Consider the following 20,548-nt stretch of genomic DNA (forward strand, 5'->3'; position numbering starts at 1 on the left):
CAGCAGAGAGAAGAGCTTCTAGCCATCAAGTTCTCTGGGCTGCCAACCTTTTCCTGGTTCCTTCTTTCCCTGCAATGGAATATCACGCAGTTTCTTCCAACCTCACGCACGCAGGCAAAACTGCCAGAAGGGAAGCAGTGGCCTCTTATCTTTCTATACTGATGTGCCACCTCAGGCAGCAAGCCTGGCTGCCAGTGGTGGGTCCCAAAATGCAAGACAGCTACCTAGCACCAATCACATGGTTGAGGGTGGGGTGCTGCTGATGGTGGTGAAGGAAGAGGGATAAGAGTTGGGAAAGAGGTGTCTTTGAGCCCTTTGATGAGAACTCCAGTGTCTATGTAGAGATTGTAGGAGATACTCAAAAAAGCTAGCTCTGCTCCTAAGAGGGACAGGGCATGCACATGTGCTTGAAGAGCTCTGCTATAGACTGAATCCCCCCCAAATTCACATGTTGAAACCCTACCCCTAAAGTGACTGTATCTGGAGATAGGGTCTTTAGAAGGTAATTAAGGTTAAATGAAGTCATAAGACTGGGACCCTAACCCAAAAGGACTCTGGCCTTATAAGGAGAGAGAGAGATCTTATTCTCTTTCTCCATCATGTGAGGACACAGTGAGAAGGTGGCTGTCTGCAAGCCAGGAAAGGAGTCCTCACCAGAACTCAATCATGCCAGCACCTGATCTCAGACTTCTAGCTTCCAGATGGTAGAAAATAAATTTCTGGTGATTAAGCCACCCTGTCTTGAGCTGACTAAGAAAAGCTCCAACGGAAGCCAGCTTTTTAACCTAGAGGCTGAGGTCACCTTCCTTTAACGACAGAACTTCTTCAATAAAGAGCAAACAAATGAAAGTCAGTGGGTTGTGAGGATCAGCCAGGAAAAGATGAGTTGTGTGGGGGTGGGGTGGTGACGTAAGGTGATTCCTCCCTAAACGTGAGGATTGGATAGGGCAGGGACCTGATGGGGCCTGCATGGTGAGCGACTGCATGTCAGGAGGCTGTGCTACCTCAGGTGAAAGGAAATGGGCCTAGGCACTGGGACCCCAAATCCATCACTAGAGGGGCACTAAGATTCTGGGGATTAGGCTTTACCTGTGGGAAAGAGCCACAGCCAAACAAAAGTACTCTTCCTCTCCCTGCTCTGGACTAAACCCCTCCCAGCTCCTCTTAGAGGGCAGATTTGGTGTGATCTTCAGACGAGCCCTCTGAAAGAACATCAATAAAGAATTAAAGTTCAGGGTAACAACACCTGCGGTCAGGTGGCTGCCTCTCACGGCAGCCCGGGGGCCAGGACTGAGGTCAGCACCCTGAGCCCGGACACCTCAACCCGAATCTCCGCCACTCCCATAGCCGCACAGGAGGTGGCGGGCCATGTTTCCTGGATCTCAGTGAGCTGCTGTTTCTCCTCGAGACCACAGGGAGCTGAGTCACCAGATACTCAGCTATTTTTGTGAGGGTTGTCTGAGAACAACAGGGCATTGGAGAGCAAAGGTGAGAGAAGATCTTACGTGATGGAAGAGGCAAATGACCAGAAACAAAAGCAGAGGCCCCCAGAAAACAAAGCCACCACTGCAATTTTTGATGAGCAAATCATGGCTGCATGAGGCACCACATGAAGCCAGCTGCCAGGGAGCCTCTGATTTACAAACTTGTCAAGATTTATTGACAGGTGGCAATACCACATGGGTCCCCGCCAAATCCTTCATCTGTAATTCCTGCTACCCAGGGCTGGTTACTGACAACAAACTGCTCACACCAAACCTATACCAAACCATGTACTGCGTGACCAGGCACCTTCCTTCCCATCCAAGAGGAAAGGCCACCTGAAGGCACACTCTCTGAGCTGCGACTGCCAGCATGACGCTGATGGCCAAAGAGTCCCTCAAACACTTTCTCCACCTGGCAGCATGCGCCATCAGCTCCAGGCTATGAACTCTGGCCATTTACTGAGGATATCAACTGCCAAACAGAACAGGAGTGATGGAGGCTATCAACATGCTGCTCCATTCTCGCCCCCCGACCCCAATCCTCTCTGCTCCCCACCAAGAGGTCCAATTCCAGCCATGATTTGTTCTACCTTCTATGGTCAGACCAGCTTGACTACGACAAGCTCATGGATTTGGCTGAAATTCCAGGCACTGTACCAAGGAACAGAGTTGAAGATACCCTCTCTGGCTACTGAAACTCTAAGTGTTCAATATTCAGTGTTGCTTATTTCCATCTGTAAGCTAAAGAACAGTGCCAACCATCTCCTTCCTCCTTGGACCTTAGGGAGGATGAATGAGTCACCACTGTTTGCTCTAGGTTCTTCCTGGAAGCTAGACAAACACACAGAGGGATGAAGAAGAATGGGAAGGCCAGTCAGGGTCAGCCTTCCTGGCTTCCTTCAACAGCCTCTGTGAGCTGTGCTGCTGGGCTTGGTTCAGTGACTCCTCACAGCTGGGACTCTTGGGGCTCCCTGAACACAGCTAAGAGCCAGCCTGGCTTCCTCGGTGGTGAAAATGCTCTCACACAGAACTGCCCTCGGCAGTGATAGCGCCGAGTCCTAACCTCTGGACCGCCAGGGAATTCCCCCCAGCCTACTTTTCTTCTGACATGAGCCTCTGAATTCTGTCTTCTGAGCTGACTCTCAGAGGTCTTCCCAGCACCTCCCCACCCCGTCGTTTGTAGGGCTGATCTATGAAGACGGAAGTGAGCAAGCAGCCCCTCACATCAATCTGGCACTTCATACCCACCCTGGTTACTGGTGGGGGGGGCTGGCTGGGCTGGCGGACAGCCAGAGGCACAGGAGCAGCTTGGGAGGGGTGGTGGGTCGGGGAGCAAAGCAAAGGAGAAAGGAGCATCTCACTGCTGGGAGGGGGTGGGGACCAGGCTATCAGCCACTGAAATGGCTCTGTATATGGGTGGAAGGGCCAGTGGTCCATCTCCTCATCGGTCCTAAGAATTTCTGTGCCTGGAGAGATGGAGTGTTTCCTTAGGCTTTTTTCTACTGTCAAGTGGGGTTTTAATACCTTCAAGAGATGCCCAAGGAGCTTGTTACCTCTGTCTTTGTGCTTGGAGAGAGTGCCAAGGCTAAGACAATGGAGGAGAAATCAAGAACAGGATTGAAAGCACAAAATGTGGTACAGCTGCCTGTGCCTGAGACAAAGGCAGACAACCACCTGTTTTGGAGGGAGGGCTGTAATCTTGGCCGAGCTGGCTGGCTGGCTGGCTCATGTGCCCTTGGGAATGGGTGTGCCAGGGAGCTGCGTCACGCGGGGCCAGGCAGCAGGCAACAACCCTGCGCTTCTACTTCCCTATTTATTTGTTCTCCTCGTTCTAGGCCAGAGATCACTCAGAGACTGTTAAAAAAGATGTACATGTTCTCACTTATCCTCTCTCATTCCCCACTGCATCAATCACCTGACCCACTTAAATGCCTCAACATGATCTAGAGCTGCATTCTTCACCTGAGGTCTTAAAAGAGTTACAAAATTATATGTGTGTTCTTGCGGTATATTCTTCTGTGGAAGAGAGTATGTTGCTTTCGTCGGAATTCTAAAGGGGTTTTTGATTGAAAAAAGGTTAAGAATCAGCTACAGGAAAGAGCTCTGGATCGGAAAATTAGGAAGGCTCATTTTGTCACTGATCTGCTGGGAGACCTCGGGTGAGTGTTAACTTACCTGAATATTGTTCATAGTACTTCCTGCCTAAAGTACAGAAATGAAGGTGACTGAGAACTGGAGAAGCTTTGGACAACTTGGGACAAAGTCATGTCCATCTTAATTATATATGGTACCCTTAAATACTGGCCCTAAGGTATGGGGCATTCACCCACACGACCCAAGAAATCAGAAAAAACAGCAACACCAAAAAGGCAGGCTCAACTAGCTCTCTCTGAGTCCAACACAACTTGGTCTGTGATGGGGTGCTGTTCGCTGTGCCAAACATTAGTGCTATCTTGTCATGGAAGAGACTTGAGCTGCTGGGTGGGTAAGAGAACTCCCCAGGCAGCTCAAGATGGCTCCAGCTTGCTGAGACGGTGGATGCTGAAGATGACATATGGGGAGAAAAGAGAGGCCAAAGCCAGCTTCATGTCTGGCTGAGATGTCTGTGACTCACACCAAGTATGTAGGCTGGGGTTGCAGACATAAAAGCCTCGTGGGGCCACGACAAATTGGGAGCAGAGACACTGCCTCTGTTAAGAGCAGATCGCTTTTGCAAGAGAAGGGGCTGGGAGTCTGGTTGGGACAAAGGTTAGTAGCTGGAGCCAGGGACAAGACAACAATGCTAAGGAAGGCTGTCTTGGAGAAACAGGGAAAGAAAGGCCTGTAACTACAGTGTTGGTAAGAGTGAAATTATAATCCAGAATTCTTTTCCAGTTTTGGGAAAGATGTCTATTAGAGTCCTCTTATGAATTTCTAAGAAAAGAGGAAGAGGTAAGATAATGTGCTTTGGGGAAAAAGAAATCGTTCAGGGAAGACTGATCCTGGGACTATGGACAGGCCGGGGGGAGGGCAGAAACGGACAGATCCAGCGCCTGGGTTAACAGTGGCACAGTTGTGAAAGAGGCAGGCTGTGTTCTGGAGAGGCACCGGGAGCTAGTGAAAGGGGCTCTGTGGACACTGAGTCTGAGGAGAGTGTGGCTGGCAGAACCAAGCAGTCTCCCAGCTCCAAGAGCAGCCTGACTAGGTCCGGCTGAGACAGCAGCTTCCCTTTGGAAGGGGCTCCAAAAATTCTAGGTGGAATAAAAGAGCTGTCATCAGAACCAGGTTTTCTTTCTCCTGGGCCACCGACCTAGCTCAGCTGACAAGGGCTCAATCACCAGTCACCACCAGGCCACAAGAACTGATCCAAATACACACTTTAGGAAAAATCACCAAGGGCCCTATCAAAAGGCAACGTGGACACTCCCAGTAGCCAGAGACCCTACCAGACCAGCCGCACCGTGCGTGTTCTGTGATCTGCAGGCTACCCTTGGAGAAGACTCTGCACCAAGTGAAGGACAACATTAGGACGGCCTGGAGGCAGAAGTGGCATTTAGTCGGCTAGAACCCCGCAGTAGCCCACGCAGCAATCAGCCTGATCTGCACTGAAGTACAGAGTTTCACTCTCCCCACCTGGCTGGGTCTAGAAATTGATGACAGACCTGGCTGATTCCCAGGGTCTTGAGTGAAAGGATGCCTGAACAGACCTCTCTCCTCCAAAAAGCCAGAGGAAGGGGAGAAGCAGGTGTCATCAGGACTTAAGACAAAGATGCTTTGGTTCCCTGTCGCCTCCTACCCCCTACTTCAATCAAGACCAGTTAATTATCATTTTTATTCTAAACTAAGCTTTTCAATCTGCCTTCACTATTATGAGCCAGAACCCCAAGCAGAAAGGAAAACAGGCAGGACACAGACAGAGCCAGGCTGTCAGAGATCCGTAGCTTGACAAATTAGGGCTTTAACAATATTCTATTTCCAATTTTGTTTCTTAAGTTAATGTCTATGGCATTTACACAAACCTGAGACCACCTGTTGAATTTTTCAAAAAGGGTTTAGAAAAGAATCTTTGATATCTATGCTTTTGCCTGCAGGGAAACTTTACTATCACTAGGAAACCAGAGAATGAGGGAAAACAAAGAAAAAAAAAATACTGCCTTAGATTTAAAAACACATAATAACTATACCAGTCTTTTGAAGATTTTTGGAATGGAGAGCTAACCTTACCATCCCCTAGGTGAAAAGGACACTTTAAGGAGTGACGCCGAGAACGCGTCAGGCTCTAGCAGGATTCGAATTTCCCATCTAGAAGACCCCACCTCGGCGGGGGTGGTGGTGGTGGTGGTGTGATGGATTGGGACATTGGGATTGACATATATACACTAATATGTATAAAATGGATAACTAATAAGAATCTGCTGTATAAAAAAATAAAATTCAAAAAAAATAAAAAAAGACCCCACCTCACTGGCCAGATCCACAGGTGAACGCTGATGACCCCAGTCCTCAGCCTGGATGACCCCCCGAGTCCCCACCCCGCCAGCCCCTTGAGCCACTCACTCTGGTCGGCAGATCACCAGGTCTCCTTTGTTGGTACCATAGGCCAGGCCGAGCCCTGGCTCGGGCAGCCACCGGGCAGAATTGATGCTGACATGTCTCCGCTGGTCAGCAGGCATGGGATAAAGGACGTTGAAAACTCTCTGGGTGAGGGAAAAAGAGGGGAAGAAAAGAGAATGGGAGGAGAAACGGTCTGTTACCAAGAATAACAAAATCCAAGGGGAACAAAGTCCCTCCTATAGCCTAAAGCAAGTTAACCACAGGGAAGAAAAGAGATGGCTGGACTGGGAATGGGATGACTCTTAAAATATATCTGAGAACTGGGGGAAGCGCAGGGGAGGGTGGGACCCTCTTACTTCAGGTGAGGGCTAAGGACTGTCAGAAAATACCAGGGGCATATACTTGGACCCTTCTGCATGAAGCTTCGCTATGCTCTCCTCACAGCCTTTAACATTTCTCACTTCACCGCTTTTAAGGCAACCCCCTGGAAAGCCCCATGCAGAGCCTAGCACACCAGGAAGGACTGCCCCAAACTTTCCTCTGACCAGACAAACCAGTGAGAGCCAAGCTCCACTGGTAGTCCTGTTACCATGGAGACCACAGCACTCTCACTGCAATGGGGAACTGAAGGTGACAGGGGGGCGGGAGGGGGTGATAACATCAAAGAACATTCTTAATTCATCTAATTAAAAGCAATGTTAAAACTGCTATTGTTAAGGAAATCTAAAAGGTGCAAAAGATGTAGGAAGCAGGGCAGAAGGGAATCTTGAACACACAGGTATATGATTTCTTTCTAGCTTATATAAATCACCATTAAACAGATCAGTTCCATTTTTCAAAGGGAGTCTCCTTTCATTAGTCTACATCTTTCCAAAGCTACTATTTTCTCAGGGGGCAGCTTAGCTTGTCTCAGGTTGGGCTGAAGGTGACATCTAGCTACTGATCTACACAATGTTCCAGAATCGACTTTAGTCAGAGACAGGGGCAGGGCAGTGGAAGAATGAAGGGCATAATTTAAGAGTTAGAAAGATCTGGGTTTGAGTCCTGGTGTCACTGCGTAACAACTTCTCTGGATCTCAGTTTAAAAAGAGACAGCACCAATACTCAAATAATAGGGGAGATTAAAAGAAATGATGTATATAAAATGCCTGACGTGGTAAGCTCATAAATGGTAACTCTTGTTATTATTACCATGAACCTGCATCTGGGGCTTAAAAAAAAAACAAAAAACAAACAAGAAAAACAGGTCATCAGGCCCTATGAAAAGGACGTGAGGCTGAGAATCTATAAACTGGAGTTTTAGTCAATACGATGTTTTCTCTTTTAGCCTCTTCAGGTTTTTATAAAAGAAGGATGAACTTCATCTGCCTTTACCTGTCCCTAAGGGTTGATGGAAGGGAAATAAATGAGAGAACAAATGAGAGCGTGATTTATAAAGTAATATTAAAAAATGAATTTATGGCAGTATAATAATAATAATTTTTCTGATTATCCTGATGAGAGACCCTGCTCCCCCAAAAAGGTAAATATTGAGCTAAGGGTCCATGCCATTTACAGAAATCAAGTGATAAGAAGTCCTGCATTTGGGAACTTGTTCATGTGCCTTGGGTAGCTATCTGCAAGGCCTTTACCAGGACAGCCTCTGGACTAGAGAAGACAGCGGCACGTGTGCTCGATGTAATGACACACACACAGAGAATCCTGTTATAAAAATTCCCCGGCTGTGTGGTGCTGAGAAATGTGCCTGGGCAGCTTACAGCACACTGCTGGAACGGCCCTGTTATGGTCCTGAGGTCGAATGGGTCTGTTACAAATATGGAACTGGCTCTGGTTTGAGGCATAAGACAGACTGCCCCACGGCTGCTGCTGCATTAAGAACCTCCTACCTCCTATGCCCGCCCCATCTGACTCAACTCCAAATGTAAGAATTAACCAGGGCTCCTTAAATCTTTGGTCTGAGGAGACTACTGAAAAAGAGCCCAATGGAGTTTATGAATTTCTAAACTAGTCATCCAGAACATGCTTGCCTGACCTTTGGATAATCCCTTCCTTACACGTACATACCTGGCAGGAGCCTGGAATGAATTCATGGCTACTCCTCTCCATCGGCCTCACTACTGGCTGACTGTCCACAGAGATGGCAATGCCAGTCTTTTTCCCTTTGTACCTAATCAACTCTTTTCCTTCAGGTCAGGGGATGGGTGTGGTGCCTTCATCCTTTCTCACAGAGGTTTTCACTTTTCCAGAAGATAATCAATGGTTTCTGTCCAACCTACCGGCTATATGGTTAAATATGACTTGATATACAAATCAAAAGGACAAAGTGGCTGTGATCACTTAATCTGTTAAATTTTTCTTCTCCCAAAGGTCAGATAATGTAAGTTGGGGATACACCCAGAGTTCAGAAGGGATGTGTGTTAATTTCAGTGGGTTGGATGAGGGGAGCCTTATTTTTCGCCTGTGGCAGTTCTAATGGGCTTCACAAGAGTCTCCCCTAAAATCATAATGATTCATTATTGCAGGCAATGGGCCAAAAGGGCCAGAGAAAGTGGTCTTGCAAGAAGGGAGACAATGCAGTTAGTAAATCAAATGCTTTGAGGTTGTGCTGAGTGTTTTGACCGCGGTCTCAGAAGACTAAGGACTCTTTTCTAGAAATGTTCCAGACCAGGAAAGAAGCAAACAAGCCTCTCACACGTCACAAATTTACCTTTTATAGTCTGTTGTTGCAGAGGGATTAACAAGCAAATACTATCAATTTGCTTCTAAGTACAGGAACTTGCTCTGGCGACAAAGCCATCAAGAAGCCAGTATGATGGGTGACCCAGCTTAGGTGAGACAAGGTCAGAGCGACTGGAGAGAAGTAATTAAAGGCTGAGACCCCTAGACCTTGTTGCACAGATATTCACAACCTCCATGGCTATAGGAGTCATGGGGAATCGATTTGTCCTCCGACTCTGGCAGCTCCCCACCCTGCCCAAGTCCTTAAACAGTGTTGAAAGGGCAGCTCCCAAGAGCCCATCTCCTCCAGTGTTTGGGTATTAGGCTAAATCCTGCTTTGTGGCAGGAAGCCAGAAAATGCCACGTGAAGATCAGTAGCCTCCAGAATTCCTGATAAGCACTTGCTTACTTATCACACTCTAACGTGGGGGTGAGAAGGAAGGAGATGACACAGAGGATGCAGGATGGGTAGGATCACTGATTTATAGGTTCTGAGAGGTCATCTGATCCATTGCTCCTACTTCACACATGCCTGGAGCGAAAGGACCCTAGAGGAATGAGAATCTGGCCCATTTGGAAAACCACCCAGAGGTGTAGTTTCCATTCCTTTCTCTGGCCGCAGTTTAACAGCTCTGAAAGTACCTCACGGACAGGAACTATTCCTCACAATTAGCCCTAGAGACAAGAGAATTCTGGGCAACAAGTTCCCCAGTGCTGACAGATGGCTATAGCTCTGGCTACTCCCAAACCATTTATGGTTTCAGCCATCAGTCTTTCCAACCCAGTGACTGGGTGATCTGTGAGTCTCCTTCCAGATTTCAGTGGGGGCTGGCTCCATAAACCTGAAGTTCATCAGCGACAAGAACGAAGATCCGAGACAGTAAAGGAAGCTCTGGTCTTTATTTTAAGGCACTCCAAATATATCTCCAGTAAAACCTTCCTTAACGCTAGTCAGGTGCCCAGAAGCTCCCCGTCAGATGTTAAGGACAAAGCCGGGGACCTGCCAAAAATGCCTCCCCGTCTCTGACAAAAGTGACACCTTATGAAGCTACACCACCAAATTCCACTGTACTGGAGGAGGATTATCAGGTTCTGGGGTCCCTTTGTGGGGCTGGATACAAAACCTGGCTGCTGATTCATGTTTGCAGAGGCCTGGTTTCAACCTGTCTCAGGGGCAGCTATTCCTTGGTAGATGACAAATGCTGACAGAAACCCCCCTCCCCAAGCAGGCTGTTCTCATTTCTGTCTAACATCTGTGAAGGGAATTGGGATCAATGAGCTAGAAGGAACAAATTTTTTTAGAGTCAGTGCAGTCTCAGCATGTCAATAGGGAATGAGTCAGGTCACCAAGATCTTTACAGTTGTAAGGAGTGGGAGAAGATAATTCCTCTACTTCAGGGGTCCAAGACAATCTCTTGTACCACTTGCCTCTATCCCTCAAAGTCTCTAATAGGAAGTAGGAACAAAAGAAAACAGTTCCCAGATCAAAACTAAAAGGGTCTGGTTTCTTGTTCAAAGATAGACAGGAAAAGAACGAGAGGTAGCCAGGGGAACTCAGTGGGAAACCTTCCTCTCCATCCTTTTAAAATTTAGAGGAAAAATGTATTGCTGCCCTCAACAAGATGCTTTCTTTTCTACCGCATGTCAATAAAGCTCAGACCATTAGTCCAAGTAGCAAACTGCATTGCTCAGATCAGCCCAAAGAAGAAGCTAAAAGAAAAAAACTTTGCGGTTTTCTTGTTTACATTTGGGGATCTCATTATCCTTAAAGCTGGAAGCTTGCCACTGTGGCAAGAGGTCAAGTACGGTTGGCAGATCTCCCTTGTTTTAACCAAGACAATGAAAGCTGGTTGAAGGAAGGGGACAACTGGAAACTGAGGCCAGAAGGACCATGAGAGAAGTCGCAAGCCCAAGGGGCTTTGAGGAAGAAAGGAACTGTGAGGAGGAGAAATGCCTTCTGAGTCGTGATGAGAATCAAGGGAGGCTTTAAGCTTTTAGAGAGGGTTACTAGAGGAGAATTAACTCTCTGGAAAGAGGAAAAAAATCAGTGGGAAGCAGATGCTAAGAGACAGCTGACCTTTTCATTGGAAATGGATGGCTACACATCTTGTCACAGGCTAAGAAATGCACACATTCCAAAACAGGCAGGGAGAGGGATACTACGGTCATCCTTTTTTTCTTTTGGGTTGATTTGCTTAGATTCATCAATTACTGGAGTTTCTTCATCCCTAGGAAAATGTGATTGTTTTTCAGAAACTTTAATTTCTTTTACTGTCTCTAAGCCTTCTTTATATTCTACTTTGGAGTTTAGAACTCATAGAATGTTGATTTTAAAGTGGTTATTTAAGAACAAAAATCGGAATACCAAGTCACTTTACTCTCTCTTTGTTCAGTTGAAACAGGAACATATCTGCCTAGAACACTCTTGTTTAAACCAAAGCTCCCCCAGCAGAAAAGAAGAGCAAACAGCTCCTTTTCTTATCTCTTGGGAACTTGTTGCCCTCCTCTGTTCCTGATAACCTGATGCCTTGTAGTCATTTCCAGCCAATCTCCTGTGATTTGTTGAGACCTACAGACTTTGTCTTATTCACCTGTTCCCCTCAAAGAGATCCCAAGGACAGTCAGAGAACAAGAATTTTATTTTTCAATCGGCCTGATGCTTTCCAAAGTCCATCTCTGGCCATTAGGATTGAAGCACAGAGATTACTTCAGTTGAGGTATCTACTTCTGTGCTAAATCAAATACCAAGGCACTCAATGCTCCTGGAACTCCCAGAAGTTAAAATAATTGCTTCCTCCTGTGCCCACACCTCTGTGCACAGCACAAGTTCTTGAACTTCCTCAGTTTTCTAAATCTCAAAGGAAATGGCCAAATGAGTAGTTGTTCTAGATATTCAGCTCAGATAAGGGAGTCTTTCAATATATTCATACACTTTACTTGATCCATATTTTTTTGAAAGAAGAAAGCTCAGGACGGGGGTTACAATAAAATACTTCCAGCTTCTACAAATGCAAACGTTGGTTCTCCTACCAATTCCTTTTTTTTTTTTTTTAATAAATTTATTTATTTAATTTATTTATTTTTGGCTGTGTTGGGTCTTCGTTGCTGCGCGCGGGCTTTCTCTAGCTGCGGTGAGCGAGGGCTACTCTTCATTGCAGTGCGCAGGCTTCTCATTGCGGTGGCTTCTCTCGTTGTGGAGCACAGGTTCTAGGTGCGCAGGCTTCAGTAGTTGCGGCACGTGGGCTCAGTAGTTGTGGCTCACGGGCTCTAGAGCACAGGCTCAGTAGCTGTGGCACAAGGGCTTAGTTGCTCCGCGGCATGTGGGATCTTCCCGGACCAGGGATGGAACCCGTGTCACCTGCATTGGCAGGCGGATTCTCAACCACTGCGCCACCAGGGAAGCCCCTCCTACCAATTCTTAAAAAACAAAATGTTTTGCCTCTCACTTCTGAAACAGCCACTGGGCATCTCTCACCATTTCTTAGTGCTGTGACTGGAACCCTGAGAAACTCACTGATACTGGGCAGAACTATGGTCATAAGCAAGACACTCTATTTTCATAAGAATTATATCTAATACTTATGTTTAATTACCATTTCCTGAGGCACGTGCTAGGCACACTGATGGTGCTGGTGAGTAGGGGTGTGTGTTCATGTATGTGCAGGGAATACACAGCACACAAGACTTCAAAGCGACACATTCCCAGAACGAATGCTGAGTGCCTCCTGTGTGCCAAGCACAGTGAAGGCTGGGGATACAGCAGTGAAAAGACCCGTTAAGAAGCCAGGTGTCCAGCACGTATGCACCAGGAGAGCAAGGACCAGATCCATTCTGTTCACTGTATTCCCAGACCTAGCAAAGTACTTGGCCCAGGGTAGGGGCGCAATAAAATTTTGCTGAGTGAAAAGAATAAAATGCAGCATAGATTGTGCTCTACTAAGAAGCCATGAAGGAAAGAAAGCATCAAAGTTGGAGGAATCTGTCATGGAAAAATTCGCCTAAATTAATGGCTTTGATTGTAGCTCTAATGTTATTTTTAATTTTTTATTTTGCCCCCTCCCTTCTCTGACAAATCGCATCAGAGACACCCCTGACTTCTCTCATACCCCCTCCCCCTTTCCTACAACATGCTGAGGAAAGGAACTTTTCGAGGATAGATGCTTTATACCACATCTCAGAAGTCAACTTTAAGATAATTGCAGCGGAAGCAGCTTTTAATCAACTGACAAGCAGCTTTAAGAAAATTAATGAGGACAAAATCTTAGGAAGGAGTAAATCATTTCTGACAACAAAGCTGTCTCTCTTTTATCCCAATCTCCCCTTGAAGAAATAGTACCCTTCCAGGATACAAAAATAAAATATCTCTATTTTTGGTTTTTGCCACTCCCAAGCCCAGACAAGATTAAGAAGAAGCTCAGTTCCCTTAGATTGCTGGAGAATACTCTGGATTGAACTAGAGTTCTAGGTCACTGTTTTTTTTTTTTTGATTTATTTTTGGCTGCATTGGGTCTTCGTTGTTGCGCGCAGGCTTTTCTCTAGTTGTGGTGAGCAGGGGCTACTCCTCATTGCGGTGCGCGGGCTTCTAATTGTGGTGGCTTTTCTTGTTGCGGAGCACGGGCTCCAGGCTCGCGGGCTCCAGTAGCTGTAGCACGCGGGCTCCAGTAGCTGTAGCACGCAGGCTCAGTAGTTGTGGCTCGCAGGCTCTAGAGTGCAGGTTCAGAAGTTGTAGCACGTGGGCTCAGCAGTTGTGGCTCACGGGCTCTAGAGTGCAGGCTCAGAAGTTGTAGCACGTGGGCTCAGTAGTTGTGGCTCGCGGGCTCTAGAGCACAGCCTCAGTAGTTGTGGCGCACAGGCTTAGCTGCTCCGCGGCATATGGGATCTTCCCGGACCAGGGCTCGAACCCATGTCCCCTGCATTGGCAGGTGGATTCTTAACCACTGCGCCACCAGGGAAGCCCTCTAGGTCACTTTTGAAAACCAAACTTTTAGAATCCAGGGAAGTACTGATGACTGGATTTGATCACAGGCTAAATTCAGGGCAAGGAGTAAGCCACAGTAAAGATTATATGTTGAAGAATGGAGCTAGGACAAGCCAAAAGAGCCTATGCACGTTAGTTACATAATGCTGGTCAGTGCTGACACTGCTGACAGTGTCAGTGCTGACACTACCCATCCCGACCCAGGGTCTAAGCTACAATTTAGTTATGACTAATTTGAGTACTCTGGACACCAAGCCTTTTCTGTGGTTCATTTTAATGAACTTATAATAATAATAATCAGTCATCACTAGGCTGTTCTGTGAAGATGGCTATGAAATGGTATGAAATAAAGAAAGCCAACTAATGTTTCTTTATAACCAGGGTGACACTAAGATATCCATTAATAGGTACCACAGCGACATCTTCCATCCAAGGATAACAGTGAGTTGAATGTTGGAAAAAGGAACTCAAGAACTACACCTTCAGATGGGGAAGGTCCTGGAGAGAAAGATAAAGATATTTCTTCTCACTTTTTAAGCCTAAGAATCTCTGTATTCTATAGCACGTAGGCAAACAGGAATGGGATCACAGTTAAGAGCCTGAACAAAGTCAACTGTGGGCAGGTAAGAATTTTAATTAGAATTGGGGAAAAGGCCCCACAGCATTAGTCTTTAAAGTACCATCACTAGGATGTTAGCATGATCCAGAAATGCTAAGGGCAGGAGGTACTCATCAATTTCTCAACTTCTTAAAAGTATCTGAAACATCTGGTTAAAGGAGCCATAGAAATAAACCAGATGAGGTTCCAGAGACAACGTGAGAGCAAAAAAGAAAACAACAAAGCTATTCTGACAGGTGAGGTCTAACTGGGATCCCCATGCAGTTGATGATTGGTTCTCAATCTTGACTCAGCATGCAGACTCAACTGGAGGGCTTGGTAAAACCAGGATGGCTGGGCCCTACCCTCAGAGCTTCTGATTCAGCAGGTCTGGGACAGGGCTGAGAAGTTGCATTTCTATTAAGTTCTCTGATGATGCTGACTTAGTCCTGGGGCATACACATTGAGAACTACTGGCCAGTTAGATATGAGTAGGTTGTAGGTCTAAAAAAAATTTGCTTCCTTTCCTGCTGCCTAGGACCTATTGAGAATGAGGGGGATGCATATCTTTAGAGCTGGAGCTCTAGAAGGAGAAGGTATAGAAGGGGACTGTCCACTACTGAAGAGCAGAGCTCTCAGGGTCAAGAAGGGGTTGGGGGAGGCGAGAGAGAAGAGAGGAAGAGGGGGGAGAAGAGGGGGGAGAGAGAGGGGTGGAGGGAGGGAGGGGCAGACTTTCTTTCCAACACCCCCTCCAAACTAACAATCTGTCTGGGTAATAGTTGCTCAACCCTTGAATACAGTTTCACCGCATAGCCACAAAGAAAAAGCTTTCAATAAAATTGACCCTTAAGTATTGATGTTTGAGGCTTGGCCTTAAAGAGCACAATGCTGTCTCATGGAGAAAGGAGAGCTAAACTGCTTTCTGTCCTAGGGTTTCTTCTCCCACCCAAGTCCCTTGTCCATCACTTCTGCCCAAACTGCCCCAGCACTGCCTCCCTACCTACACCCACACCTTGACCGCTGACGTTTGCCCCCATTCCTAGGTAAAACAGCACTTATTACAAACTGGAGGCACAGTTTGCTATATGACTATTTCTGGTTTCATTAGTAATTTTATATTTTTGTTATTATGCTTTCACTTGGTTACAACCAAAGTTATTACATTGTGCAAGTTGCCATAATTTTAGAAAATTAATTGCAGTTTTCTGCTACAATATCGTGCCTTGTTCCAATTAGAAAATGAAAGCAGAGAGAGAACTCAGGCAGTTCAGTGTTTTGAGAATTCAGCAAAACTTCAGCTCAGCAATCTCTAAATGCCTAACTTAAAAACCAAACAGAAATTAACAAAAAGTCCTACTGGCTCAAGCGTGAGGGAATCAGATGGCACATAAGACCCTGAGGCAGAGATAGTAGCATATTCAGCCTGGAAGAGCCTCGAATCGACAGAGGGAAGGGGGAGATAGAATATGTGCCTAGTCTTATTTTTCCTGATTTGCCAATGATACTAAAATTGGGAAGACGAAGCCTAGCCTTAGTAAACAGAGAAGGGAAATATCCGAGGACCCTAGGTCCTAGAGACAAGGATAATCATTAAGCTCAACATGGGGAAGAAAAGAATTCAGCACATAGAGATATTCAAGGGAGAACCCTGTAAAGCAACAACAGCTGAGAAAAATGGGAGGTGAAGCACGGACAGCCAAAAAGCTAAGAGTTTTATAGGAGATAGAACACAAACACCACTGTGCCTGCAACAAAATTAGCAAAGGATCAAAGCATCACACATAAAACCAGGATAAGAAGTAAACCTGAGACTGTATCTCTGCCTTGCTGAAGAGGCTGAGGGCAGAAACCTAAAATGAAGAAAGCAGTCATTAAGAACAGCAGTTCTCAAACTCAAGTGCATATCAGAATCATCTGGAAAGCTTGTATTACAAATACAAATACCCGGTCCCCTTCCTGCCCAATTCTTATTCTGAGTTTGGCCTGAAGTGGAGTCTGTATTTTAACAAGGATCCCATGCATTCTAATGCAGGTTGTCCAAGAAGCACAGTTTGAGAAGCACTGATCCAGAGGTCTGAAGAACTGCTTAGAATAAGCACGCCAAGGCGAAGAGCAATTAGCAATTCATTTTTACAAGAGTTTTCATATGGGATTGTATAAGAGATCATCTCTTGGGGAGAGATGGTCACTTAGTGGGAATTAAAATAAGTCGATGCTCTGGAGGATGTTCTCCTGGGAACGTCTGCTGGCCCAACACTTTCACCTCTCTGAATGTTACCACAGTGAATTCCAAGAGGTAACACCACAGAGAAGGGGGATTCTGGGTAGAAAAGCTCTAGGACAGGCCCAGTACCCACAAATTCCTTCAAGGACAGAGCTTGACATTACAGATGGAGACAGCCACCTATACTTACCTGTGCAAAGAGGGAGATGCTCTACTGTCCCATTAAACCCTCGCTCCCTGTTCTCAGACAAAAATGCACTTCTTGCCTTAAACGGTGGTACAGCACAGCTATCCAAAAAAGCTGGTGTCTTCCCTTCCACCAGTGACTGAATTCAGGGACATGTGCTGAGTGCTTTGGTGCCTTTGGACGTAAGGGGCAACCAAGACCTGGAAAACCAGAAACCTTTCTGTAGCACGGGGGTTTAAAGTCAGACTGGGTGGACACAGGGTGAGCAAAACCTTGTTGAGAAGCCCGGATCCTGCCTCTTGTGTGAGAGAAATGCTTCCCAAATGAGAGCTTTCTAGTTACTTCAGCTCCCTCTCCTAAGTGGTAGACGGGGTCTATTGAGAATCAAAAAACCCCCGCTGGGAGTGCTGAGAAGTAGCTCTTGTCGTGAGGCATGCAGCAGCTGGCTAGGTGCCCTGAGCCCCTACATCTCCACAGCAGACTTCTCCAACTGCATTCCCTGAGCTGCCGGCACCATATGTGACAGCATCTTGGCTCCCGCCCTGGAGCTGTTTGCCTTTAGCCAAACAGATGTTTCTGGCTACTTATAGAAAAGAGGAACCTTGCTAGGATGGAGGACTGGCAGGCTGTGCCCAAAAGTTGGGCAGGAGCCCTCGCTTCCAGAAGAGGCTGGAGATGTCCATTAATGTTGCTGAAATCAGATCCTGTCTCTTAATGATTAGAAACCATTATTCCACAATTAGGTAGGAAGGGTTAGAAGAACAGCAAGGGCCAAGATTCTAGGTGGTGAAAAGCAGACACCAGATACTTTTACTATCCAAATCTGCTTAAGATAAGAATATTTAAACTAAAATTCACCTTCCATCCTCATTTATCTAGGTAAGAAAACAGGATCGATGAACTTCCCGCAAAGTCCTCTCCCAATCACTCAATGTCAAATATTTCTAGTCACATGGATTCAAAAATCAGAACTTTCCTGTGATTGTGATGTCAAGAGCAGAGAATGCCTTGTTTCTACCCTTTCAGAGGCATGGTGGGACATGATGTCACCCATCAATGGTTCTGCTAGTTACCACCTAGAAACAATAAGGATGCTTTTCTTGAGATTCTCTTTCATTTATTCAGCTTCTCCTAAATGAGAGGTTTCTTATTAGGTATTTGGAGTTCATAAAGATGAAACAGACATGGTCCTACTCTCAAGGAGCTCGTGGGCCAAGAGAGGAGAATGATGTGGAAATAAATAACTGCAGTTTGGTGTGATGAGTGTTAACACAGAGAGTGTACTAGATACAGGGGTGGCACAGGAGGGAGTGATCAATTCTGTTTAGGAAGGTTCCATAGAAGGGGAAGAGCTTGCAGGCAGTTGGGTTTCAGGGAGAAAAGGGCACTCCAGGTAAAGGCACCCTGGCAAGAGAGAGCCTTACTAATTCAGGGGGCTTGGAAAGTGGCTCAGCAGAGTTGGAAAGAGGGTCCTTGTAGGAGACAGGAGGGAGAAGAGGCTGGAGACACCACACCTGGCCACCCACTTTCTATTGCTTTGTATATAATGGGTCCTATCTTTAGGGTTTTTTCTTTAAAACAAATGCTTCATATTCCAGGCTGAATTCAACAAGCATCTACATGTGTGGCACTAAATGAGGGACCCCGGTGGATATGCCCCTAAGGAGCTTACACTGAACCTAACTGGGTGGATTAAACATACACACCACACTGCTAAAGAAAACACAAAACAACACATAAACAAGTGCATAAAACTATAAATGGCACAGCATAAAGTGCTAAGGGAATTCACAGGTTCTTAGATTGAGACAGAGCTTAAACACCATCTAATTAGAGAAGTGTTCAAATGCTCAACTCCCCTTGACAAAACCCTGGCCAAATGAGCCCCCATGGGATGAGGGAATAATCTCAGTCAGAAACTAGACTGGTTGAGTCCAGGAGGCCACTAACCCCAGGATGCCCAGAAGGCTTTTATGGCAATACAAGCAAGGATGGCTTCAGACAAGAAAGGGTCCTAGGGGCTTCCCTGGTGGCGCAGTGGTTGAGAATCTGCCTGCCAATGCAGGGGACACGGGTTCGAGCCCTGGTCTGGGAAGATCCCACATGCCGCGGAGCAACTGGGCCCGTGAGCCACAACTACTGAGCCTGAGCGTCTGGAGCCTCTGCTCCGCAACAAGAGAGGCCGCGACAGTGACAGGCCCGCGCACCGCGATGAAGAGTGGCCCCCACTCGCCACAACTGGAGAAAGCCCTCACACGGAAACGAAGACCCAACACAGCCAAAAAGAAACATAATAAATAAATAATAAATAAAAGTTTAAAAAAAAAAAAAAAAAGAAAGGGTCCTAAATAGAACATTTCTCTGCTAGTGAAACGGACGGCACAGTTAAGAGCATAGCAGCTGCCCAAAGTCCTTATCCTCCATCGTGATTACAACCTCAGGAAAAGAACATTTCATAGTATACTATCTATCTCTTTTTATAGCTTGCGTCCTGAAAATTTTTTTTAAAAAAGAAGCATAAATATTTCATTGGGTTCTCTGTGTATCTCCAGACTAAAGGTTTCATGTTGAGGTAAGGAAGTATTCAGTTTGGTCTTTATGCAAAGATCCTTTCAGGCCTCTGGGGACCCAGCTCATGATTTAGGGTATGAGAAAGCCCCTGCCTTTTAGTAGTCCAGAGCTTCCAAAAGTGCGGCCTGCTGGTCATTACTAGTCTGGACTGGAGTCTTTCCTAGCTCCTTATGGGCCTGACATCTCTGGTCCTGGCTGGGAGACCACAACCTTGTCCTGCATTACCCTGCCAGCCAGGCCTAGGAGAGCCGCCATACAGCAAAGCCACAAGCAATGCACTCACCCTCATGGAGGTCTCGCCACCGTGGGCCTGTTGCAGCCTGAAGACCTGGGCCACCATGTGCTCCGTGGAGGGGTGCAGCAGGATCCTTCGGGAGGCCAAGCCCACCATTACATATCGACCCATCGGGGATAGGCTCACTGAAATGGCATTGGGACCTGAGGGACAGAAAAACAGAGAGACATCTCCCAGAGTTCTTGCTATTACAGGAAATAATTTTCCCTCTTCGTCTTTTCTCTTTCTCTCTAATCTTCATCTTTGTTTGGTCATCCTGGGGTTAATCTCATAGGATTGTAGTGAAGAGTACAATGAGAAGGCATGTAAAGTATTGAGTACAGTGTTTGACACATAAAAAGTACTTAATAAATGCTAACCAGTATTATCATAGAATCACATTTAAAAAATTGTTATATTGTAAATACTATTTTGAAATCTACTTTTTCCGCTTCATCCATTACGAACATTTTTCACCATTAAATAGTCTTCTATAAGAGCATTTTAAAGGCCAAATGGTATTCTGCCTTATTAATGCACCATTATTTCTTTAAGCAACTCTTCACAATTTGACATTTTTCTCTATGATAAATAACACTGCTGTGAACATCCTTTTATATAAATCTTGTATAGTTTTCTGATTATTTCCTTAGAAGTGAAATTACTGGATCAAAGAGAACATACATTTTGGGGGCTTTTAATACACAATGCCAAACGGCCTTGCAGTGTGTGACTGTGCCCACTTCCCCAAGCCATGACCAAGAACGAAGCTCCCCCTTATTCCTGCCCATAACAACAGAAGCATGCCGGTGATGCCACCGTGGTAGGGAGGACTCTTCTTCTGAGATTCTTCTGCAATGCTACCAGCCAGGACAAAGCAATCTTCCTCTGACACGTGCCCCAGTGAAGCAGGGGCAGTATGTGACCATTACTCCCACCTAAGCTGTACCTCACCTAGGAATGCCCAGGCCAAGGTACCAG

At 46.1% G+C, this 20,548-nt stretch overlaps 1 protein-coding gene across 7 annotated transcripts in view; it reads right to left on the bottom strand.

The window, feature by feature from the left end:
- AMBRA1 (autophagy and beclin 1 regulator 1) overlaps nucleotides 1-20,548 on the bottom strand; it is a 181,494-nt gene that overhangs the window by 11,078 nt on the left and 149,868 nt on the right. For all 7 annotated transcript variants that reach the window (XM_059931504.1, XM_059931507.1, XM_059931506.1 and 4 more), the window contains 2 exons: nucleotides 19,577-19,731; nucleotides 6,021-6,160 (listed from right to left, as the gene is read on the bottom strand). In XM_059931504.1, coding sequence (XP_059787487.1) covers nucleotides 6,021-6,160; nucleotides 19,577-19,731 — 295 coding nt within the window. The remainder of the gene's footprint in view (nucleotides 1-6,020; nucleotides 6,161-19,576; nucleotides 19,732-20,548) is intronic.

This window comes from Balaenoptera ricei, chromosome 8 (genome assembly GCF_028023285.1).
Source record: "Balaenoptera ricei isolate mBalRic1 chromosome 8, mBalRic1.hap2, whole genome shotgun sequence".
Lineage (NCBI taxonomy): Eukaryota > Metazoa > Chordata > Mammalia > Artiodactyla > Balaenopteridae > Balaenoptera > Balaenoptera ricei.